This window comes from Amphibalanus amphitrite, unplaced genomic scaffold (genome assembly GCF_019059575.1).
Source record: "Amphibalanus amphitrite isolate SeventyFive unplaced genomic scaffold, NRLGWU_Aamphi_draft 001360F_arrow, whole genome shotgun sequence".
NCBI lineage: Eukaryota > Metazoa > Arthropoda > Thecostraca > Balanomorpha > Balanidae > Amphibalanus > Amphibalanus amphitrite.
Window position 1 is genome coordinate 69,978 of NW_024882853.1, and position 25,564 is coordinate 95,541.

Genomic DNA, 25,564 nt, shown 5'->3' on the forward strand with positions numbered 1-25,564 from the left:
TGACCTGGAAGATCAGCCAATGACCAAGGACCTTAAAATTAGGTATCATCGGCTTCCTCTCGTCACGGGCAGCACGCTCGTTTTTCCGCTAAGCTCTAGCTCGATCAGGGGCGAAACGGCAAGGGCCTTAACGTGCCCCCCCCCCCCCTATACGTTCGCAGCTGGCAAAAGATCAGTGCGGGCGAGGGTTAATCACGTAAGGAATCCGTGGCGGAGCCATTGGTTGTAAGTAGTAACCGTTACCTTAACTGGTATGTAAGTAGGTGTATTTCCCTTCCATAACACATCAAATCACACCATCATTGACAAAACAGAAGGGATTGGAGTTTACAGCTATATCACCGCTCTATACATATAAATCAAGGAACACGACAAACACAACAACAAGTGTTTCACGAACGAAAAGCAAACACCAACACCAGCTGGATGGACAGCAGCGTCACAAATGTCGCGCCGAGCGTGGCCGCGGGCGTCCCAGCACTGGCCTGCTGGAACACAGCCACCACGGACGACTCTGTCGAGACATGCTCCTCCTCGTGATGGTCATGCTCCAGCTCATGATGCATCTTCTGTGGGCGCTCACAGTAGATGTGGTGACGAGTGTTGCACATTCGGCTGTGCCAAAATCCAGACAGCCAGTTTAGCACGGTGCAACGGCAGGAGCCGTCATTGCAGTATAACTTTTTTAACAAGATTTCTTTATTCCCTTCTGGGTGGTAGAAGTTGCGTTCCCTGCTGTCAATGTCAATGTAAACATTATAGAAATATTGGTCAGGGGTCTTGTCACTCTTAACGTTTAACCACTCGACGAAGAAGTAACTCTCGACATGAAGCTCGTAGTAATTAACTTTCGCCCACGCGCCGCCAGGAGCCTCTTTGGCACAAACAATGCCAGCGCGGTAGCCGGGAGCCACTTCCTTAGAGACGTAGTAACAATTCCCCCGATAAGACATCTCGTAGAATCCGCAGCCAGTTTCGGGGTCTTGCACTGGTCCAAAGTAGCCGTACTCGTACTCGGGATAGGTGGAGTTCGCGTCAGGGACATCCGTGGTATTTTGTGTTTCATTCGCTGAGCCAGACCGCGGTAGGAGCAAAGGTGCGCCACTGCCGTTATTAGGCGGGATCTCACCACCCTTCTTTAGGCTGAGCTTCGATAGTCTTTCCTGTAGCGACATATTTTTCAGTACTGGCCATAACTTTCTTGATACTCCCGGATCATTTCCTCCTTTTATGAATCGGTGATCAGCTTCTTTTTGTTCGCGCTTTTCTGATACTTGAAATCCAAACCTTCTGTACGCGGGAACGTAGCTTATATCAGCCAAACTGTACTTGGGAAGATCTGATCTGCAGCAGCCAACAGCAGCGCATAAAACTTCATAAACAGCTGCCTGCCTCACCCAAAACATCCAAAAGAGCATAAGTCCGCGCAGAAACATGATAATTGCCTCTAGACCTCTTTTTTCGTGACGTTTGTTTTCAAAGGTTGTAGTTTTGCTCAGCGCTATTTGATAATGAATAATGAATTTAGCTGTGGCGTATTGTAATGTGTAGTGTCCTGAGACGTGCTGTCATCGAACGGCAGAAAAGCGAACTCGTGGTTGATGGCAAGTGAGGGCGCGGCAGCCAGACGGTTGTAGAGTTAGACACCCGAGCTAGGGTTGGTCAGTACTGTATATCTGACTATCTGACATTACTGAATACATATCATCGTCTTACGTTATCTGATATCTTAAGAACGTTACATGGTGTCAGAAGTTAACGTAACACAAAGGTGCCGACGATGCTGTCGAATCTTCGCCCACCGGCAGAGCTCGAGATTTCATCACCGCAATTAGCAACAAGATGGCGGACCTGGCGGCGTGAATGGGAGAATTACGCTGTGGCTGTCGAACTCGCTGGCAAGCCCCAGGCCGTCCAAGTGGCCGTTTTTCTCAACTGTGCAGGTGGTGAAGCACAAGAAGTCGCCTCTCATTTCTCTGGGTGGTCTGCAGAACAAGGGTTGGATGAGCTAGTGTCACGCTTCGAGGCGTTCTGTGTGCCCCGCCAGAATGTTGTCCGTGAACGGTACAATTTCTACACTCGCGGTCAGAAGCCAGACGAGTCGGTCAGCCAATATCTATCGGCCCTTCGATCTCTGGCAGCAACGTGTGATTTCCCAGACGGGGACAACATGCTAAGAGACAGAATATGCATCGGCCTCCGTGACCAGAAAATACAAGCAGCGCTGCTGAAGCGAGCTGATTTGACCCTTCAGATGGCAATCGACATAGCGCTATCCGAAGAAGCCGCCAATCGTGATCTCAAGGTGTTTGGAACTGAGTCCCACAGTGAGCAAACAGACAACTTGGCCGCCGTCTCTGGACACAACCGGTCCCAACCGACCCGCAAGTGCAAGTTCTGCGGCCGTGATCACCCAATGGTTCGATCTCGCTGCCCTGCATGGGGCAAAGCCTGCCTCGTCTGCGGGCAGGCCAACCATTTCGCATGCAGTACTATCTGCGGCTCCCGGCGTCCCCCGCCCGGCTCTGGCGGGCGCGGACCAGTTCGCCAGCCAGCGGCCCGGCCGCTGTCTCTCGCCGCCACCGTGGGCGCCGCCGCCGCCGGCCGCGATCAGCTGACTGCGACTCCGCCAGCCGGCCGCGATCAGCTGACTGCGACTCCGCCAGCCGGCCAGCGCCGCGACCCGCCTCCCGGCGCGTCAGGTGCACATCAACATGAGCACTGGGACGTTTTGTCGACAGCTGGCCATTCCGGTGAGACACCCACAAAAGCACACAAAACTTTGACCGCCTCGGGAAAATCGGTAACGTTTCTGATAGATTCCGGCTCCGAGTGTGACGTGTTGACATGGACAGACTACGTGCGTATCACGGACGATCCACAGGGCGCATGTTTGAGACCGTGCCATACCGTTCTGCGCATGTATGACGGCGCTCTCGTGTCATGTGAGGGGAAACGGTCCCTGTGCTTTACTAATCCCGTGTCTCGGAGTAGGCACATCCTTCAGTGTAAAGTTGTGAACAGTGCTATCTCTTCCATACTGAGCCTGAACACGTCAGTCCAGCTGGGCCTGATTGACGTCCGCGACTGTGACCCACTGGACTATGTCCCTGCCCCGCCCCCGCCGGCCGTGACCCCAGGGGGTGACCTCGCTACCGAACCGGGTCATGGCCCTCCCGGAGCTCGTCCCTCGCCCGGGCCACCGCGGTCGGGGTGTGTGACTGACGGTCAGTCGCGCATCAAAGCTGAGTATCATGACGTGTTTGACAAAAGTAGCGTGGGACTTGTGGCGGACAACTATGAAATTGTGACAGATCCGTCCGCTATCCCGGTAGTGGAAGCTCCCCGCAGAGTGAGAGTGCACGTGCGTGAGAAACTTAAGAAAAAACTGGACGATCTCGAGACGCTAGGCGTCATTTCTCACATCACTGAGCCAACTGACTGGGTCTCAAATCCTGTGATAGTGGATAAACCGAACGGGGATATTCGCCTATGCATAGACCCCCGTTTCCTAAATCGAGCTGTGAGGAGAGAACACTATCCCACACCCACTGTGGACGAGGTAACCGCCCGGCTCACGGGAGCCAAAGTATTCAGTCTCGTGGATGCATCCTGTGCATTTTGGCAGATTGGGCTATCAGCTAGGTCGGCGCGCCTGTGCTGCTTCCACACGCCATTTGGACGCTATATCTGGAACAGGCTGCCATATGGCGTGAAGTGCAGCTCCGAAATTTGGCAGAGAATGATGCATGAGCTCATCAGGGGTCTTGAGGGTGTGGAGGTCATAGCTGATGATTTTGTAGTTTTTGGTCGCGGCAACACGCGTGCGCAGGCCGAACAGGATCATGACCGCAATCTAGCGGCATTTCTAGCCAGGGCACGTGAGAGGAACCTTCGTCTGAACCCGGATAAATTCAGGTACAAAGTGACAGAACTGAAATGGATGGGTCACGTCCTGTCGGCTGACGGCTTGAAACCAGACCCAGCTAAAGTGTCTGCGGTGCGTGACTATCCGCCCCCCACGGATGTGCCCAGTCTCAAACGCTTCCTGGGGATGGTCAGTTTTTTGGCCCGCTACATCCCCAACCTGTCACAGACTGTATCACCTCTCCGTCAGCTCACACAGGCCAGCTTCGACTGGTACTGGAGCCCCCAGTGTGAGACAGCATTCAAAACCATTCAGCAGCTGCTTACAACAGCGCCAGTGCTCAAATACTATGACCCACATGACGAGGCTACAGTGCAGTGCGATGCATCGAGCCATGGCCTCGGCGCTGTCCTTCTGCAGCGGGGAAACCCAGTCATGTACTGCTCGCGCTCCCTTACGGTAGCGGAGCGAGCCTACTCGCAAATTGAGAAGGAGCTATTGGCCATTACTTTTGCGCTCACTCGCCTGGACCAATATCTGTACGGTAGGCCAGTGACAGTCGAGACTGACCATAAGCCATTGGTCGCGATACACAACAAACCACTCAGTGACGCACCACTTCGCTTGCAGAGAATGCTTCTCACACTGCAGAGGTACAACTTTCACATTGTGTACCGACCAGGATCAGAGATTCCTGTTGCTGATGCGCTTAGTCGTGCTCCAACTCAGCAACCATCCTCACTGTTCGCAATGGAGACCGAATCCCTAGAGTTGTCCAGTGGGATCGCGGTGTCTCCAGAGCGTCTAGAAGCCATACGGGCCGCGTATCAGTCGGATCTGGTCCTCCCACGGGTCGTCAAACAGGTACTGGCAGGGTGGCCGAAGCATCGGCGCCAGTTGCCAGACGCACTCCGGCCGTATCATGGCTTTCATGACGAACTTTTCACACAGGACGGACTGCTGTACAAAGGCAGGTGTGTGGTCATTCCCAGCGCTCTTCAGCAGGACCTTATCTCGCGCCTGCACCGTACTCATATTGGTTTGTCATCGATACTGCGACTTGCTCGGCAGAACGTGTTTTGGATCGGAATGACCAGCCAGCTAAAAGAAGCGATTCTGAAGTGCCCAACCTGCCTAGCCCATCGCCCGGCTCAGACGGCCGAGCCGCTATTGTCGCATGAGGTCCCCTCCCGTCCATGGGCGAAACTGGGAACGGACATTTTTGAACTTAATGGGTCAATGTACCTCGTGCTGGTAGATTATTACTCCAACTTCATGGAGATTGACCGCCTGACTCGGACTACTGTGACACATGTGACCTCAGCTCTAGCGACCCAGTTCGCTCGCTATGGCATTCCAGAAACGCTGGTTAGTGACAACGGCCCACCGTTCAGCAGCTGTGAGTTCAAAGCATTTCTGCGTTCGCTGGATATTGATCATGTTACCTCCAGCCCAGGCTATCCGCAGTCGAATGGCAAGGCTGAGAACGCCGTGAAAACGGCGAAGAGTTTAATGCGTAAGGCTATCGCCTCCGGTGAAAACTTCCTTTGGGCGCTGATGACGTGGCGTAATTCGCCCAGTGAAGGGTCAGACATGTCGCCGGCACAGAAAATGTTTGGACGTGCCTGTCGGACGTTTTTGCCTACTCCCAGGTCAAACTTGCTTCCCGCGTACCCGACTCCTCTCCCGAGTGTTCTCGCTGACAATAAACTGCGCCAGGCGAAATATTACAATCGTCGGACGCAGCCCCTGACCCCTCTGGTCGTGGGTCAGCCCATTCGGATGCGCCTCCCTGGACAGCGCACATGGACCCCTGGCGTCTGTACAGGAATAGCTGGGCCGCGATCTTACTGGGTGCGCGTGAATGAAGTGACCTATCGTCGCAACCGCCGCCAGTTGTTAGCCACCAATGACCCTCTGCCTGTACAGAGTGATCACTCGGACCCAGACCTGCTCGGTCCGCCACGGGAACCCACCGCGTTACCAGAGCCGCCTCAGACTCCTCCCGTCGCCACCGGCACGGGCGTGCGCCCGCTCGTCGTCCCGCCCGTGCCTCCTGGCGAACCGTGGATGGATGTGCCGTCATCTCCTCCGCTCCCGCCGTCCCCCGTCCATGCGCCTTACGCACCACTGACCGGGGCAGGCTCACCGCCGGTCATAAGTCGCCGTCCCCAGCGCGAAAGGCGCCCGCCCGCCTATCTGTCCGATTACGTTAGATGAATCACTGTTCGCGTCAGTTCAGTTCGTGTTCACTGTTCTTGTCAGTTCGTGTCAATGCGTGCTGGATGTGGCTGCATACTTATCAGCAAACGGTAGAATGACCAAGCGTCATGAGAGGTATGCAATGTAAATATTTTGTTGTGCTTTATACTGTTTTGCGATTACCAGTTGTGTTACAGTGCTCAGTCCTTCAGTGCCGCGGTATAGCTTCGTCGCACAGTAGCTTTGCGTAGCATTTGATGTGGTGCATTGCACATGTGTGTTCGTGTACGGACACCAGCATGTCCGTGATCTCGATATCTCATTGTCGCAGGAGAAGGGATGTGGCGTATTGTAATGTGTAGTGTCCTGAGACGTGCTGTCATCGAACGGCAGAAAAGCGAACTCGTGGTTGATGGCAAGTGAGGGCGCGGCAGCCAGACGGTTGTAGAGTTAGACACCCGAGCTAGGGTTGGTCAGTACTGTATATCTGACTATCTGACATTACTGAATACATATCATCGTCTTACGTTATCTGATATCTTAAGAACGTTACATTAGCGATGAAACAGCTTGTTTTAGATAGACACAAAAATCGATGAATATGTAAGGACACTACTGTCCTCTATGCAGCACTCTGCTAAAACAACGAATGGGTGTTGCCTGAATAAGCAAGACACTGGAAATGATTGAAAGTCATTGACCCTTGCCTCTCTGAAGCACGTGAAGGCGTCGTTTGATTGTAAAAGTAGGGCAAAGAGAAGTTCTATGGATGTCTTCACAAGCCAACGAACGTGACGTCGCCCGACACCCCTCACCCCATTAATTCCCATACAGACGGGGCCACACCCTGGCAAATGAAAAGCTGTGTACCATATATACAGCGCCATTAACCCGGCCGGGCTGGGTGGGTATAATCCGCGAACCACAGCAGCCCGAGGGGGACGCTCCCCCCCCCGTCTAACTCCGTAAATAAGGAAGCTACGGAAACAAAAGCGGTACCAAACGAATGTTCTTTACGGGGAGATTCTAAAGCACCTAAAGTTTTTGACATTAGGTCGGTTTTCAAGGTCAGAGGTCAAGGTCAAAGGCAAAAACCGGCACATGTGTAGTGATCTCAAAGTAAGTGCTGCAGAGGACCACAGGACGCATAAAACCGGCAAAAATGGATGTTAAACGAAAGAAGAGAATTTGAGGATTCCGATTATGTTTCAAGATTTAAATCGTAGATATCCGCCCCCCCCCCCCCGTCGGTGCGCGTGTTAACGAAACCAAAGGTAATGCAGCAGTTCTTTCTTGGCCGACTAGAGGAGCTCAGTATAATCGTATTTGCATTGCGTTCCTCCCCGATATGTAAGCTTGATGAACTTTGCATGCAGTCGTGAAAGAAATTTTGAGGATTCAAAACGTCTCTGTAGGTGGGGCATTCCACGATAGATCGTACCACTTTTCTCCAATTTGACACCCTCATCTCGCGGATTTTAACGATAATTGGTCTAAGGGGTAAGCAGGGGCTCTGAATCCTCCTGTAACAATTTCAGGCTTATCAGATGAGTGGTTTTTTGGTTAAGGTGTATAACATGTTTTGGATCTTGCGTTGCAGCGCCAAGTTTGGCGGGCTGTAACTCTAAGACGGATAAACCAAATGCCAAATGCCAAACGGCATTGAACTTGCATTGAATCAAAGAATAATATGCATTTTTAAAATTTTGAAATGCATACTATTTTTGATATATAACACCTCGAGTTTCCTTTCATTTGCATTTTTATGCCTTTGGGACCAAATTTTTTGGAATTTTTATTTGCTTAAAAACATTTTTGGATCATTTCTAAGTAGTATGCAAAAAATTAGGAAGGTGTTCTTTCTATAAATGTACTTATTTTGCGTCACCGTAATGGTCTCGAATTATGATTTCGGAAGAGAGCCTACAAATGGTGTGGTAAAGCTGCCTAGTAACGTCACTGGTTACTGAAAGTTCAATTGAAGTCATTTTTGCCTCACTTTTGCATTGTTGACCTTGCGTGACGTCATTCGTACGTCACTAGGGTCATAATAGTTTTTCGTCAATAACTCTCGATCAAATTGAGCTAGAGAGACGGGAAAGCTACCAATGGACTCGGGAAGACCTTGCGAATCGAATGATGTGCAATATGATCTCATTCACCCAGCTTCGTGGCCTGACCCGACTGTTAACCATCTCTGTAGCTGCGCTGTTTGTCCAGCGCCGCGCTGGTTGGCTTTGCCGCGGACTCGGGCGGTCACGTGATGCCCGGGGGCTGGCTGCCGGCTGGGCCGCCCGGTCGGGGCGCGGAGCCAAATACAAGGCAGTGTGCTGACCCGAGGTCAGCGATTTAAAGGTAGTGTGTCAGCTTTCCTGGACCGTATGGAGTTAATGGCCCAGATAAGGAGAACCGGATTTTTAGAACTTATCCATACCTTCAAAACTCATGGAAACGTCTTAAATTCTTCAAATTTTGAGTACCCCAGTGCGAATTTCGCCCCGATGGGTTGTCGGTCGTACCCCAACCACATTTCACACCACTATGAACAATAAATGCACGCACTGAAATCGCTATTACCGATAGGCTCATCCAATCAAGTTTCGATAAACCCGTTCATCATCATCTCCTGCGGTTTCGAACACGCCTGTTAGGTGGTGCGGTAGACCGCGCCCAAAGCCAGGGCCCCGGTAACGTGAGGTAGCCGAGTCGGGGCAGCGTGCGCTGACCCAAGCCGGGGCCGCGCGTCCTCCCGGTGTCATGTGATAGCCCGGGGCTGCCCGCGGGGATGCGGTAGACCGCGCCCAAAGCCGCGGCCCCGGCTTGGGTCAGCGCACGCTGCCCCGACTCGGCTACCTCACTTTACCGGGGCCCTGGCTTTGGGCGCAGTCTACACTTTGTGGTGCGGTGGTGGTGCGTCGGGCCGCGCGCTCTGACTTCGGCCAAGAAAAATGCGTCAGCTGATCATTGTCATTTTTGCCACTTTCATGTGGTGAGATGGGGTCATAACTTTAGAGACGGCTGTTTCATATCAATTATTTTACATAAAATAATATTTCAAACCATAAATTAATGTTCGACAGCCAAATTAAAGAAGCAATACCAATACAGGCTTACAGTTTAAATTCGACATTGTGTTGTCTACGATTAGACAGCTGATAACTCATTCCCGTACGTCGTAACTCGATAATGACCTTTGCTTATTGTCACATGTGCGCCGCATTCGTGATTGTTGCCGACGCCTGTTTGCAGGTCAGCCCACTACAGTTGTTATACATATAGAAAAACCGATAAACTTTTAGGCGAAAAAAGCACTATTTTAGGCCCATTTTTGATTTTTTTTTCGATATTAGGTAAAAACAGAAGCTTCTTATCCTAGGAAAAATAAAATGGGAAATCATTCGAAGGTGGCACACAGACACTACCTTTAAGCTGACTTCACAAGAACAAAGCAGTATACCATTCGACGCGCCGGAGCTAGGCAAACACAAAGATGCTAAAATCGCGGCTCTGCGACCATTTGTTGCGAAGTTATCTATCAAAAACCGGACCCGTAATTTTGGTCACTTGAAATGACCTCAGGGGTCACCAATGAACCCGAGACCTTAAAATGTGGTATCATTTGATGCATCTTGTAACGGCGCACATGCTCGTTTTTCCGCAAGGTTCTAGCTCCATTAGAGGCGAAACAGCGAGCTGGGGTCGTACCGACCCCCCGGAAACCCATTTTGTATACATTTAAATGAGGAACTTTTAGAAAGAATACCTTTCTAATTTTTGCAAATCGATTTTAAAGGACCTGAGGTTTATTTTGAAGAAATAAAAATGGCAAAAATTTTGGTCCCAAGGGCTATTATAGACAATTTAAAAAATACTACGACTTTTTTCAATATGCAAAGCCTTTCTTTCCAATCTTAAAAATACTGTATTAATCTTTGATTCATCGTTAGTTCAAAGCTGTTTACCGTTTGTTGCTTGCTTAGCTCGTTTTTGAGTTATAGCTCATCAAACTCACCCTTACAATCTGAAGTTTAGAAAATATTATGCAATATAACTCAAAAAGTTTTCATCTGAGAAGTCTGATATTTTAGCAGCTGTTTTTGGAGCCTATGATTACCCCTTGTACCAATTTTCATTCAAATCTGAGAGATGAGGGTGACGGGCCTGGTGCGATCTATCTATCGTGGAATGCCCCAGGTACGAAAATAGCACCTGATCCTTAGAATTCATGGTCCGTTTTGCACAGTGCTGTATGGATGTATTGAGACCAGTTGAGACCAAATGAAATGCACTCAGTCACGGGCGACAGTCCGTAATCCCGGGATCAGTGGGACCAGGATAGGACATGGGCGGGTGATGAACAGTTGCACAAGTTGCACGTTACAATAACACACGACACATGTCAGTAAGCTCGTAGAGGGCTGCAAAAAGCAGCCAGGAAAACCTCCACACCGTCCGATTACAGTGATCCGAACGGCGGGCACCAGCTCATGCTCACTAAAACACGGGCATCAGCTCACTAGAACACCGGCAAACTCCTCCCGTGGCGCACTCTACCCAACCTCTGGCAGACCTTCTGCTTCTTTTTCTTGTCGCTAGATGGCAGGCAGACCAGTCCGGCGGCACAGGCGAACCGATTCTTGCACGCTTTTCCCTCCGGCAGCGCACACGGAGGGCAGCAGTCACACGGATTGGGTCTCAGCCCGATACCGTGAGGACAGTTGAGCTTCGGGCAGCCGTCCTTGCAGATTGCACACGGCATTGCACCACCAGGAGTGGTGAGCGCGGCGATCACCATCACCATCACCAGGGCGGAGAGCAGAGCGGCGCGGCGGGCCATGGTGCGGCACCAGTGGTGTCGGGGCGGCTGTGCCGTCCGGCCGGCGTGCGGAGCTTATATCGACTGTGGGACCGCGCCGGGCTGCAGCGGAAGGTCGCCGACGGGGGGGGGGGGGCTGTTGTCATGGGTCGGGGACAGAGGGGGGAGGGACGGAGGGTAGAGGGCGGAGGGTGGGGGTGCGGAACACTCGGTCAAGGTCACACCGGCAGTGGAGGCGCGATGATGATGAGCCATCAAAGGCGACTAGCAATCAGAGGCTCCCTGCTGACTGCAAAGCCATCAGAGACGTCTTACTGACTGGTGAGTGGTGAGTATTGCCGGCAGCTGATTCATCGGAGACGCCGTGCTGAGTGCTGACTGCTGAGCCATCAGAGACGCCCTGCTGAGTGCTGAGCGACTGCTGATCCATGCTTGTACTAGAGCTGGGCGGTAAGGCGGGTCCCAGTGCAAAGTCATTATTCAGCATGTCTGACAAAACACTGATGCAATGAGGACAGTGATGCGATGGCTGAAGGGGAGGGCGGTTAAAAACGCAAACGAACGGTCAGCTTCTGCGGGTATCCCTCCCGTTTTATCGGATCCTTGCGGAGAGCCTGCTGATCTCCATTGACTAGGAGCTCCGCCAACGGGGGAATTAAGGGGACTGCGGGGGTTCGGACACCCCAACGATTTCACTTCCGTAAGGCATGCTAATGTATAAAGGGTGTCAATTTTTGGGTTGGACCACCGATCCTGAAACCGTGGCGGAGTCCCTCATGCCATGACCCCCGTAAACTGTAAGGTCACGGCTCACGCCACCTATAGCAGACCCCCCCCCCCCCCCCCCACCGCTGCAGCAAGAAGCAACATCTCGCCACCTATAGTGATCCCGTCGGTCCACTCACATCACAAACGGAAGTGTTCACTGTTCTGGCTCTCCCATACAACGGCCGCCTACCGCTGCGCATATGCCTACAGTCAGATTGTTAGTCACCTAGACCTGTAGGCATCAGAGCCGAACGGCCAATTACAGCGCCAATTGTCCGTCAGCTGAAATTAGTAACCTTGGTGCAACACACCTCTGGAATGGGGCTGTGGTCCGGGCGTTAATTTTAGCCGAGCTACAGGGCGGAACAGGGTGTAACTGCAATAACCATGCACTCAGTGATTGCCGATTGCGTAGGCGAACGACAGGCGTGGCGTTTTATGGCCTGAAAGGTTGGGTTGCGGGTGAATAGGTACATTCAACCTACCATACGCCTACGTGGCGCACTTTTTTTGGCCGTAAATGTTAGTCGCTGAGTCAAAATAGCGTAGGTCGGCGGATACGTCAGTATCACTCAATCGACGCTCCTTTGCCATGCGGGCAAAAACGCCTACACGGGCATTGATGAATCTGATTTGCACGGTTATTCACTTCAAGTCACTGTAAACCAAAATCAAAAGAAGTTTCCTCTCCACTCGAGCAAAAGACCACTCCACACCACAGAATTATGCATAAGGCAGCGCTCTAACGTTTACGGATCTTCCTAATCTCCCCGAAGAGAGTAGGTAGATTTGCCCAACTGTTCTTCAGATTACAGATCCGGATAAAGCCACTTTGCACCGCGGCGCATGCCAGAAAACAGAGTACCCCCAGTTTCAAATGAAACTACTCCGTTATCTAAAGCTGAGCTGGTATCGTGACTGCCCTTCATCCGTTCTGGATTAGCTTTGATGAATCCGCATTCCGGTTTTCACAATCTTCTCCCGTGCTCACATTGTTAAAAACTCTATTCAGCATTTGTGCAGAACGTAGTTATTCATAAGTCAACATCGGCTAGCCCTTGTCGAGTAGAGGCTCTCCTCAGTCATCGCTCGCTTCCCCCTTCGCCGGAACGTTTCTAGATCGTCGGATCCCCTCACTCTCACGCTCAACTAACATCAGGGTTCAGACACATTACTGCCCGATTTTCCCTAATGACTTAACAATAGCGTTAGACGGCCAACGTAGCAAACGCGACCGTCTATCGCACACCACGACCCAGGCCGCCGCCCCAAACCAACAGAAGTCGGAAACGGTACAACACGACAGACCGGCAGGAGCGGTCGACGGGAACCAAGGCCGCAGCCGTCAATGGCAGTGTCCCCTCCGCCCGCATCGCAGGGATTTTAGCTGCCGGTGTCGCCAATACGATTATAATACGATTATATCCGGAGCTGGAGTTCCACGTCCGGTTTGCAGTGCTAATAGCGGACCTTGATATGCCAGCGGAGTGTTTAGCTAGTTTTAGTTCCGAGTGCTAGATTCTGAAGCTTCATATGGTGTGTGTATGTTTTGGGTACGCTAGCTCAACACAAGCAAGTCATTCGACCTATTTACGGGCGTGATGTAACCAAAGTACCCAGTCCCCTGTCAATGAATAGACAATGACATTCAATGACCTTTGGCGTCAAATACAGGAAGACCCGACCTTGGCGTGTGCCGAGCCGAGAACTTGACACGGATAAAGCCTGTCCAACAGAGACCTGTCAAACTATAGAGGGGAGCTAGAATGCCATCACTCCATACAAGGCGAGCTTAGAGAACAATCGCGCAAGGATGTGCAAAACTGAACTGGCACAAGGCCCCGCTATCGATATGTGCCATCTTTACTTCCTACAGATCGATAATCTATTCAGTGGTGGATGCGCTTCCAAGATAAGTTAGGCTCCAGTGCAAGTTATCTTACGAGAATTAGTAACCAAAAGATGTCACACAACTTCAACGTTCTGGTAACTCATAAGTCGTCATCATAACATGCTTTGTATTGCAAAACGGCGCAACATTTCGGCAAAATGGCCTATCAGTTGCCGTATAAATTGTTCCTCCCACAAGCATAACACCATCGGGCATCGCTGAGTAACATGATGTCATAACAATACACACACATACGCACACGCTGGATCACACAAACACACGATTGCACGCTAGCCGATAACAGGTGAAAGGTCGCCACACAGCGACTTCTCAGTGCAGCGCCCCGGGACATATTCCAGAGTGACCTCTGACCCCAGATCTGACCCCGTTCGGCCCGCAGAGGGGTGAAAGACGGGCCTACGTGGTGGAAGCTCACATTGGGCGAATTGTGTGGGGTGAGATCCGATAGCCCACATATTCGGCTGACGCCTGCCCTGCCCCTGTGTTTTGACTGGCGCCCAAAACACCTGCCCCTCTCTACCACACAAAAGGGTAGTAACAGACAAGCACACGCTAGCTATTGATATGGGAAATGGGTGATGCCACTAGCCGCGTATCGTCTTCAGTCATTCGCCAGGTCACCAGCCATTCTAAGGTTGACTTTCTGATGACTTTCTGCCCGTAAACTCCTGCCTCCGACCATATGCCGACAATTAAGTTAACATCCGCCAAAAACGCCAGTCGATATTCAGTACTGTTTCATTAAAGTACCTCAAGATTATTAGGAAAGAGATATGTTCACCTGAACAACCTCCAGTCGCTGTTTTTAGCATGGCACAAGATGTCGGTGCCCGCCAACAAGTTCCGACCACGGTGTTTCGAAGACTGAAAGGGGAACCCCCGTCTGCCGTCACCACCCGTGACCGCAGCGTGTCGCTCCGTCGACTGAGAGAGGAACCCCCGTCTGCCATCCCCACTTGTGACCGCAGCGTGTCGCCCCAGGCAGCCAATGGGAAGGCATGCCGACGTCACCGCATGCTGCTGATCTTCTTGGCCACTATTCCCGAGTGTTCTACAGATGGTGTTGATGATGCTCGCATAGCTTTTGAGTCGAGTTGACGAGGCCGGGTGATGATGTAACTGAAACATGAGAAAATAATCGTCAGCATCGAGCACGACCAACATGCGCCGCTTTCATATCACACACTGAAAATCGTTAAAAAAATGCAATGTTGATAGAGATAAAAAGCGAGAAAGCATCGAAGCTATGAATTAATAGAATATTTTCGCCCGACGGCCACATTTAGAGAAGTTTTGCATTATACGCTTCATTGGATATCGGTCGCTCAAATATTCAGCGTAAAATGCTGAAATACTGACGAAATACGAATCGTGACATTCATGAAACCTTCATGTATGTGAAGGTATACAGGACTGAGTCAAAACTCCACTACATCCATCATTTGTGTCATTTTTAACATGTTTCCATGGGTAACGCGTTTATAATCTGCAAGAAGCAGCCATTCACTTTCACTGGAGGGGCAGTTATGTGATTCCAAGGGTAGCGATAAATACAAATTGTACAAATTCCTCCTCGACAATATTATCACACTGTTATTAAAGTTCACCCCGGCAATTTTCACACAGTACAATCAGGCCAGTGTGGTTTGGGAAATTACAGGGATGAATAAAGAACTGCTCTTTTCGCAATCGTGTAGGAATTCCCAAGCTAACCGCTGGCGGAAGGACAACTGACTCCGAGCAGCACCACGCTAGTGCAGACCCATGCATAAACTCGTTCTAATGCACATAAATAGTGTTGCGGTTACTTTTTACGATTTGCTTTAGCGTGGTCGTTGCGACATCCTTTCGATAAACATAATTTAAAGGTCCAACAATTAATTTCACAAAGGTGCTCGAGCAAAGTACCTTGAATTAGAACGGCAGTTCAGGATAAACACAAAGCCAAAATATCTGTGAATAGAAGCAAGGACACGATGAGATTCACTGGAATGACGTGAGCGTATAGGCATCAACAACGAGGCAAAATAAAGAAAGAAAAACAATAAAGAGGCGTTGGGTTTCTCACACAGATATAAAGGCTGGATAACAACACTTGTGTTTCAGCGTGGGACCATGGTTCTGTGGTTTTAGCTGGAAACATTTGACTACACCGTCAGAGCTCAACTACGCAGCGCTTGCTGCAGCGTGTAGTAAATGATGCTAGCCAATAGTCTGTGACTCGAAACTTGACATATAGGTTCGGGACATTGTTTGCAACCCGAACCTTCATTTAGCGGTTTGGAGATGTTGTGACCACCCGAGTCTCCCACGCACTGTTGGGTCACGGCTAATCGCCAGCAAACGCAAACTAGCCAGTTCAGGGACGGGATAGCAAAAACAATCATCAAATTATATACCAAGAATGTCAGTAGCAGTGCCATCCGCTTTGTGTGACTTGGACATAGCCCCAACAATCTTGGCCCCAACCGCCGAACACAACGTTTTATAAAGCTAATACACAACGCAGGTAACCCAACTCATCCTTCACCGCAGTATCATGTGCTGAGGTTGGCCGGCTAAAGTTAGGTACAAACCATTTCAGACTAAATATTATCACTGCGCCCGCTCCATAGGGACTGAGACCTACGTAACTCAGTTCATTAATTCTTTTCGGACGGCGTTGTAGTGAGCGTGTATCACATAGAAATTCCAGTGAAACCTTTTAGCCATCAACGCGATTGGTAGTGGTTCGCGAATATCACCATTTTAACTGAATGCAACTGACCATGGATTGGCTACACAACTTTGCAATAATGTACAACCTCGCGTGTTTAAAGTAGACCATAAGAAAAAATGGGCACGATTTCCCCTTTCACAGCTATCCATCAAATCACAACCACTAAGGATTGAATGGCGAGGATATCATATAATCTTATATTGACGGTATGTGTGCCAGCACACAATAGACCCCACCCTCTAACTAGCATCACGTAAGCCAATCGTGCTTCCTTCCAGACTGACGTGGCCATACCCACCGCTTCCCTCCTCACCTGTTTCAATGAAGATGCAAGTCGGTCGGCTGGCTGACGGTGTGAGACCTCCCCAGATGCCTCTCTTCTTGATGACAGACACGGCGGCCTCAGAGACCACGGGAGACCACAGGCGGAGGAGGAAGTCAGGCTTTTGACAGAGACGTCTCCCATCGACGAAAGTTGGTTTTCCAGTGGAGGTGAGGCGTTGGCCCCAGGAGTTTTACGCCTGAACAGGAGCGTTGAGTCGACAGACGGGGCCTGACTGTGCGAAGTGTATCCGCCTCTTCCAGGCTGGCAACTAAGTCGAGCAGCTGACGTCCATCACTGAAGCGAATGAAGAAGAATGGAGAGGCAGCTGTTCTTCTCGGTAGTCAGGGTCAGAGCGGACCACTCTGGTAGGCACTCGAGTGCTCCATCTCAGCCGTCCGCTGCCTGCACTAGGCACTCCTGGGCACTCCCGGGCACTCCGTATCACTGATCTAGACTCTACCAATGAACACTCCCGAGGCGACATTTTTGACACTCCGTCATCTGGGGGCAGACTGCACAATTCTACGACACTGCCACTGTGGCAAAGCGCTGCTCCCCAGTCCTCCCGAAACACTGCTGCACTCCAAGGGGTCACTCACATCACACTCCCACGACACTCCTCGGGACACTCCTCAAGACACCGCAGCACTCCGGGGGCACTCATCACAGCCGAATCCAATGGCCAATCTCGGCAGTAGACTCGCCTCTCCTCGCAACACCATGGCGATATGACTAGCGGGTGGACGCAGTGACTAGCGAGCAGACCACTCTGACCAGCGAGCGTACCAGATAGACTCGCAGAAGGCCTGTCAGCAGCCGATAGTCATCAGCACATGTTCTCAATGACCAGACTGGAGGTTGCACTTGGTTACACCATGTCAAGGCGAGCCGAGAAGCCAGCAATGTTAGATATGTGCTGTGTGTGCGCACTTTGGACGATCGTCACCGTGTACTAATCCGAAGTCGTCATCCGGTGCACAGCCGATGACGCCGATGACGCCGCCGATGACGCTAGTGGCGGCTGATGGCGGCAGGCGATGACGTTTGATGGCTAGTTGAAGGAGTCTCCGGGCAGAGTCAGCCCGACGCAACAAGAAGCCAGCGACACCTGCGAAAAGAAGGCTACGTTTGAGCGCGAGGATATAGCAAGAGCCACTAACTTCAATGTATAATTCGAATCACAACAAACACAATCGTCGCAATGACCTTGTCCTTACTCACCAGCAAGTATGCAATCGACATAAGCATTTAAGAATCATGGAAAGCAGTAAGCACGCTTTATGAAATCATTCGATGCATTCTTGCTTAGCTATCAAATCCACACTTAACCAATGCATCAACGCATCATTTCATTGAACAATAACATGGAAGAATGACGCCCTAACATAACACATTGACATGTCGGCCACTCTCACAAGGTTCAATCCCTATGACCCTCCCTATCCGGCTACCCATCCCACCTCCCATTTCACTCCTAAACCCCATCAGCACCCCTGACCTCTCTCGCTCGCACCTCTGTCACGTTTTGGTGGCCAGTTTGACCCTCCTCCTCCCCGCACCCGCCGCTGCTGAGGAGGGGCTCTCTGCCGCATAGTTATGGTCCTCCTGCCAGGCGGGTTTGGCGGGCCTCCAGAACTCCTCGGCACCGAGCCGTCGCCGCACGCCGTCAGCGAGTCGCCGCTCTCCCTCGACCGTCACAGTCCAGGGTCGGGAGAGCGGGCCGCCGCCCGACAGGCGACGGAAGAACGGGCTGGCGAACAGCGCCTGCTCCAGACACGTCTGAAAGAGAGGACAGCTTAGATGGGGTCAGACGCACACGTGTATATCCGGGTCACCATTTGTATACAGCTATGCAGTCACTGATTCAGCGTCTGATTTTTCACGGGTTCTTCATACACAGTGAGCGACACCTGATTTTGTCACGGGTCTATAACTTGTGACGCATCGCCTATTGGTCACATAATTGAACTATCAAATGGAAAGCGGCATACCAGCACTGAAACTCAACATGTGCTCACACCAATAAAACACGTTTTTAACCTTTTAGTACGATAAATAACAAAAGGAAGTGCAATAAAAAACATGCACAACGCCTTTCTTTCCCCTCTCGTAAATATAGCCCACTCCCTCGCCACCTCTAAGTTATCCTCTCCCCTCGCAGTCCAGCTCACCTGTAACCGCTGCTCGTGCTGCCGATAGAAGGGATACACCTGTCTGACGAACTGAGCCGCCAGCCGAGCCGTCAGGCGCCGGTCGGGAGACGAACAGATGGCCAGCGCGGCCAGCTCCTCAAAGGTATACGGCGGTCGACGGTCCGCGTCCGTCCAGCCCAGGCTGGCCACCAGGCGGGGGAGGACGGAGGCGGGGGTCTGAGGGAAGACAGGAGGGTCAGTATACAGAGACTGGCCACCAGGCGCGGTAGGACGGACGCGGGGGTCTGAGGGAAGCACAGGAGGGGTCAGTATAGAGACACTGGTCTGTCATCCCGGGGTATGACTGGACTGGTCATACCCCGGGACGAAAGCCGGGATCTGTAAGGAAGAGAGGTAGGATCAATGTATGTAGAGGTGTCAATAGTCAGTACAGACGTCTGTAAGGAAGGACGTCCGTCCAGCCCACACCAGCTACTAGGTAGGGGGGGGGGGAGTCTGTAAGGAAGGGAAGCCGGCTAGGGGGACTAGGTTAACATACAGGGGCTAGGGGGGTCAACAGTCAGTACCCGGGGGTCTGTAAGGGAGAAGGGGGACACCTTAGAGGGTCTATGGGGGTGTCAGTGACTCAGTAGTCAGTATAGAAGTATCCAGTGTCCCAAAATTATATTTGGCTTGGGTGTCAGAGGGGAATATTCGTCACTACAAGGAGGGCTGAGAGTGGAAAATTGCCAGTCAGAAGGGCACTTAAAAGAGTTGAAAACAGGGATTAACAATTTATTTGTGAATGTTAGAAGGTGTGGGAGCTGCGTTATAGGATGATAAAATAAAATATGGAAGGAGGTAAAAGGTACATGCAGATGCTCGTGGTTGGTAAAACAGGGAGTGAAAAATCTCTCAGAAAATTGGAGGTTAGAGTGGAAAATTGTTTTGATTTGGGTGTCGCTTCCCACCCAGGATGGCAAATTTTGTGACACTGGAAGTATCAGGCAAGTGTTAGGGGGGGGGGGGGCGTCAGAACAGAGAGACAGGCTACCTGACGCGGCAGGAAAGGGGCGGGGTCGGCGGGGAGGGTGATCTCTGTTTAGGGTGGTTGAGGAGAAGGATGTCTCAATGCAGAGAAGTCTGAGAGAGGGAAATATTTACAGAAATAATACAGAAATAATATTACGGAAATAATACAGAAGGCAAATGCCAGAGCCAGAAGCAGCGGGGATGGGGAATGATGGTCAACGCACACTGTATCAGTGCCGAAAGAAAAAAGGGGCATCATAGATTAACCCATGCAACAGCTACTGTTGTCTGTTGCCACTAAATCAGCAAACTGGGATTAGGAAGGTGAGCACCCGATACATGTATGTAAAGCCCAGCGCTAAAGTACTGTGTGGTTTTACCAATCTCAACGGATGGTTTTGACTGACGATTTTCAAATGCAGGCTGATTGAAAAGAAGACGTCAATAGATACAATTGTAGCTGCAAGGGTGAAGACACATGTAAGCTACATTTAAAGTCTCGTTGCAGTCTGGCTAATCGTTCCTAAGCTTCAGAAGCAGAACATACCCATGACTGAAACCGCACATTACTTCTGCTGTAGACTGTACAAGGGTGAATTCGGTTGCAAATATTCAAGTGTGACTTAGCTCTTGTTTGTTTATTGGAGCTTTAGGGCGCGCCGACTAGCTGGAGTCATTTTGCGCCCATGTGTGACTTAGCTCAACGGTGAAGTAACAACTGTAATCCTAGGCAAGCGTTAACATGGCCGCATTACTCTACAGAAGTCCGCCATACTGCTGCGTTTGTTATTAATGAACAATGAAGCAACTGCCTTTAGTCGCTGACTGGAGGAAAATACATAGTGTGTAGTGAAATTGACCCTAGGGAATGTACCCTTTGCCCCGGCCGCGCCGCAGCCCCCACCCCCCAAAAAAAAACATGTTCCAAACCAAACTGATAGACCCCCTGTGTTCTATGACTCTAAACGAGTATCTGAGCAGCTGCTATGGTAATCATTGATGTTTGTGGAGGGAAGGCAAACTGCAAAGTGCATATTCCATCGCCCCTTATCGATCTATGCCATGACCAAGTAACGTGATGTAGGTAACCCACATTGGCACAGTTCTACTTAGTGAGCGGTCGTGTGTACTGTGTTGCAAACAGACAGCTTGCTTCCGCAAACTTTCTTCGAATGTGAAACGATCAGCCAATGCGCAAAAACACAGAAAGAAGCAAAAGTAGTACGCCAGATAAATTTTTATTACGCATATAGCCACCCTTTATCAATTGTGATGGATTTCACCTCATGTGACCTATGCTCACTCATATCACACTGTGTTATCTTTGACACAGTTCGCCCCGATACTGGCCCCAAACCCACCCCCACCAGTCCTGTATCCTAAACACAGCACGATAAGCCGGTACACACGTCAACACGCGGGCGGTAAGAGCAAACTCCATATCGGCCACCCAAACATGCACCGATACGTCAGCAGTACGGCGCGGTTCAAGGTTCTGTTATTGGGGCTAGACAGCAAATCAGATGCCCTGTCCCTGACCGAGTCCAGAAGTCCAATGCTGGTCAGGGAATTTCATTTTCCTGCTTTGCCTTTTTACTTCTCTACCCAGAGGACTGCTCTACTCCTTGGAGCGCTAAACCCATCGGTCCAGATTCTAGATCCCATATCATCCTTTCGACTTTTCTTCTGCGCTGCTCCAAGCTTATCACCATATTAACAGCGGCACCATATTTACACCAACAGGTAGAAGAGGAAAAATAGGAAAAAGGAAACATCTACTATAGGAAGAAAAGGAAAACATCGGTCGAGTCACCGAGTGAAAAATATTCGACTAAGTCATGGCACCACTAAGGTCAGACACGTGAAACAGCACGAAGCAACGCAGAATAGCGTCAATGCAAGTGTCTATAGCGCAGCAGGCAACTGGACAGACATTCTTAAGGGGGTTGTCTTCGCTCCCAAAAATAGGGAAGACAGGTATTTCGAAAAGGGTTGGTCGGGATCCGTCCGAACTCACCATGACGGCCAGAAAAGCAGGCAGAGAGCACGGGCGTCAGATGATGCGACGTCATCAGGATAGGAAGGTGACGGCATCAGGACCGAGTATGACGTCCGCAGAAATATAGAATGGAACAGGAGCAGAGCGGAGATTACAGTCTGAAGGAGACAAGCACAAGTAACAGCTTTGAGCTTAGGTATTGAGGATTTAAAATCGAGGATGGAGATGGATAGATACATATGAAAATAGGTACGAGTAGAAAGAAACGAAGCAAACATATATCAGAAGCATGTTCAACTCACGGAAAATGTAATGGGAAATTACCACTAGCTGGCTACTCTATAACTTACATGAACATGAATAGGCGAGAGGAGAGCGATACGCATTTCGCTGATTTCGTTAGTGATAAATGATAATGATAAAAATAATGATATACGCGCACAAAATACATCCTTTATTTTGGTTTTTGATTGCTCCAAACGTGCGAACAGTGAGAAGCACTTTGGCTGCAAACTTGGAATGAAACAGACTTTACCCTAACTACCGGCTCCCCAGACACATTTGACACAGTATCCGCCCCCACGTACCAGGTCGGTGTACTCGTTGGCATCCGTATCCGGACTGTCCGGGTCCGGGTCCGGATCGGGGTCCTCGCCAGTATCCACGGTGTAGTAGTAGGCGCTCAGCAAGCCGTCCAGGTCTCTGTCCACATCTGGTGGAATACAGAGGGACGGTGACGAATTGACGGCGAGGATCGACGAGAAAGAATAGGGATCTGGGCAATTTATGGTGCATACAATTTCTCTATAGAATCACTATGCTGAAAGAAACGGGTGAAGAAAGATAGAAAAGTTGTTTTGAAGTTTCTTGAAAAAGACGCTCTTGAAGGGTGAGATTAACGTGAAAGAATTGAAGTGAAAATCAACGGGTGAAAGGCCGGGCGGATTGACAGGTGACCAAACTTACCGCTGGCAAATTATCAATTTCAGTTTACAGGCAACGAGAGCGCAACCAATAATCTCTTTCGAATTGGGGAGTGGGTACAGCAATTCGCAACATGCGCTGGACAGCAAATACAGAAAACGTTGGTATGACAAAAATGTCCCTTCCGTATCTATGTAATACAAGGTATCCGGAAACATCGCAAAAGGTGATTCCCACTTTATCGCACCCATCAGGCACGGGGATCCACCTGGCGATAGTAGCGCCACTCGATTGCAGCGGCTGAGTGTAGAACTAAGCCTCGCTGACGCCGCTGAATACTTGATAAACAACGTGGTCAGTGGTGCGATTGCGCCGCAAGTGAAATCCGCCTACCACCACACACCACACACGGCAGCGTGGTGGGGGAGGTGATGCAAACTAGGACGATAATCTGAGCCCCGAAACAGATAGAAAAATGTCCCTGAATGTACAGATTATTCGTTAAGCATTAAACCTATTCGGATTTAGCATTGGAGAAACATTTACCGAACTAGCGCAGGAACAAGAGTTATGAGTAAGAACGCTGGATTTTAAGTCCTACTGCTTCGGAAATTAAAACGAATCAATACTGTGATTTACCAGAAACAGCTTGATGAGCCCGAGACAATCAGAAAACAGGCTGAGCCCATGATGAGCCTGTAAAAGTCTTGGATCTTCTGAAATGTAAAGGGTACCGTAATAATCTGGTGAGATTGTATCATTGTGTTGCCTCTAGAAGCCAAGAAAATGTTGAGGGCCTTGCCAAGCTCATCCAAGTAGGAAGGCAGGCTACTGGTGTAGTCATTTTTACGCTTAAATCAAGATTTATCGCGTGCTTGACCATTCACTAGGTACCGTGCGACTTATATCATAGGCGGCGGAACGGGGAGGGCACCGGGGCACCGTGCCCCCCTTTGATTTCGGCATTTCATTAGCCCTATGGGCGTTGCATGGAAAGCATGGGACCAAAAGTTGGTAGTTAAGGTGTTCAGCCGCTACTGACTTATATATCAATTTCTCCTCTAATCCAAGCACCTTCCCCATTCATTCCTCACCTTCTAATTCCTCCTCGTCCTCTCCTTCTTCCTCCTCCATCCTCCCGTGGAGCCGCTCCTCTACACTCCGTTCCTCGTCACTGGTCTGTAGGCACGCCAGCTGTCCAAACTGGTCTGATGACGTCTCGGGATCGTACTGGTCCGGTGACGTCTCTGGATCGTACTGGTCTCCGCCGCCGTGGTCGGACCTCAGGTCCAGGAATGACCACTGGTCCCCCGTCTCGATCCCGCTCTGGGCCATCGCTGCGGGCAGAGGGAGTTTAACTGTTTATGCCTGAATTCCTTGAAATGGATGGTGCTTGCACCAGGAAACATATATCAAATATGAGGAACCTGTACCGACAAAGAATTGGGAAATTAAACTGAAATATGCTAGATACTTGTGCAATAGGAGGAAGGGAAGAGGACTTAAAATATCAGCCAAGATTCCATTGAAGTGAAAGCATTCAAAATGAAATGTGAGTGGGAAGCTGCATTAATTTCATGCCTATTCATTTTTTTTTTGTATTTTGGCACGTAATTTATGCAATGGCTCCAACCAATTATGGACATCCTGAGGGCTGTTTACGGACCGTGTGCAGTCGGACCGCACACAGCCTCCAAGCTCCATCCACTGCGTACCTATGTCAGCCTTCCGTCACCGCACACAGCGACCGCTGTGGCTGGTCGGGACCGGCCATAGCGGACCGTCCACCGCACGCAGCCGTGACGTCAGAACCGCCTACCCATCCCCTACCCCCACGCCTGCTGCACACACCTCACACACCACACTCGGCAGTTTGAGGTGCCCATCATGAACACCCCTTAGCTTTGGTATCTGAACCACTTGATGATATATAAGTTGGATCAATGAATTTGTTAACAGTTGACTTACCCATTGCCAGTGGGTCATCCCCATAGCCAGCAAGGTGGGAGGGCTTAGCCTCCTCGTCGAATCTCTCCATTGCCGGCCTGCAGGGATGTGTGGACGAAGGGCATCCAATGTATTCTGAAAAATGAAACATTTTGGCCATTGAGTGCTTAAAAAAAGTTACGAACCTTATTCATAAAACCAAAATTCAGCAGTTTTATTCAGTAAAACCCAAGGGCTAAAAAACTGAAGGGGAATAACAACGACAAGCATGGCACATGGCCAACAGCAATTTCATTTCAATCACATAAAAAACAGGGCATTGAATGACTAATTTTTCATCAAAAACATAACTTCGTCAGATGTGATAAGTCAATGTGTTTCAATGTGTTTTGTGCAAGGCTATGTTTTGTGTAAGGGGCATGTGGAATCGAAAATTTGCATCTCCAACTGGCGAATACGTCTCATGTGCGCCATTTCATCAAAAATCATATTTTACACAAAACAGGGTGTGAAATACCAATCATTCGTTACAATGGGCACTAGATGCAACAAATAAAAAGCAATTTCAGCTAATATATTATCGAAGCACCAACCTACCTTACGGAAAAAGCGTGGTCGTAGGACTGCAACCTTCACGACTCGAAAACGTCTCTCCAAAAATGTCTCATAAATCGAGTCTCAACTCAATTCATTTGCTCGAGCGGCGACTTAATCTTGAGCCTGGGCGATTTTCCAACTGTAATAATCGCCCACCGCAAAAACAAGACGAATCCGCAAGACACTCAACCCGTCACAAATACGTCACCCTTTCTGTCATGTCACGTGATAACCCTGCCAAGGACAATTTTCAGCAAAGCTGAACGCTACTGACATCTAGCGCGACTATTTCGAAACAAGTAAATTATAGAGGTCAGCACAAG

General features: G+C 50.1%; 1 protein-coding gene across 2 annotated transcripts; it reads right to left on the minus strand.

The window, feature by feature from the left end:
• Nucleotides 1-13,658: 13,658 nt before the first annotated feature.
• On the minus strand, nucleotides 13,659-25,483 carry LOC122372442 (forkhead box protein E1-like). Of its 2 annotated transcripts, none has more exons than XM_043349608.1 (8): nucleotides 25,242-25,483; nucleotides 24,666-24,779; nucleotides 23,792-24,034; nucleotides 22,361-22,485; nucleotides 18,782-18,979; nucleotides 18,124-18,389; nucleotides 16,599-17,718; nucleotides 13,659-14,685 (listed from the first exon to the last, which is right to left on the minus strand). In XM_043349608.1, exons 2-6 carry the CDS (start codon nucleotides 24,733-24,735, stop codon nucleotides 18,129-18,131), a joined length of 897 nt encoding a protein of 298 aa, XP_043205543.1. In that variant the 5' UTR covers nucleotides 24,736-24,779; nucleotides 25,242-25,483; the 3' UTR covers nucleotides 13,659-14,685; nucleotides 16,599-17,718; nucleotides 18,124-18,128. The 2 variants fall into 2 exon arrangements, with proteins under 2 accessions (XP_043205543.1, XP_043205544.1); XM_043349609.1 differs by having other exon boundaries at nucleotides 18,109-18,389; nucleotides 25,242-25,477.
• Between the last annotated feature and the right edge of the window lie 81 nt (nucleotides 25,484-25,564).

Bases quoted from the DNA above. Each gene is read 5' to 3' on its own strand.
- LOC122372442 (XM_043349608.1), bottom strand. From the start codon at position 24,735: ATGGAGAGATTCGACGAGGAGGCTAAGCCCTCCCACCTTGCTGGCTAT. The intron at 24,035-24,665 runs GTAAGTCAACTG...CTCTGCCCGCAG, and splicing joins GGATGACCCACTGGCAATGG to CGATGGCCCAGAGCGGGATC. The intron at 18,390-18,781 runs GTGAGCTGGACT...CCTCTCTTTCAG, and splicing joins AGCACGAGCAGCGGTTACAG to ACGTGTCTGGAGCAGGCGCT.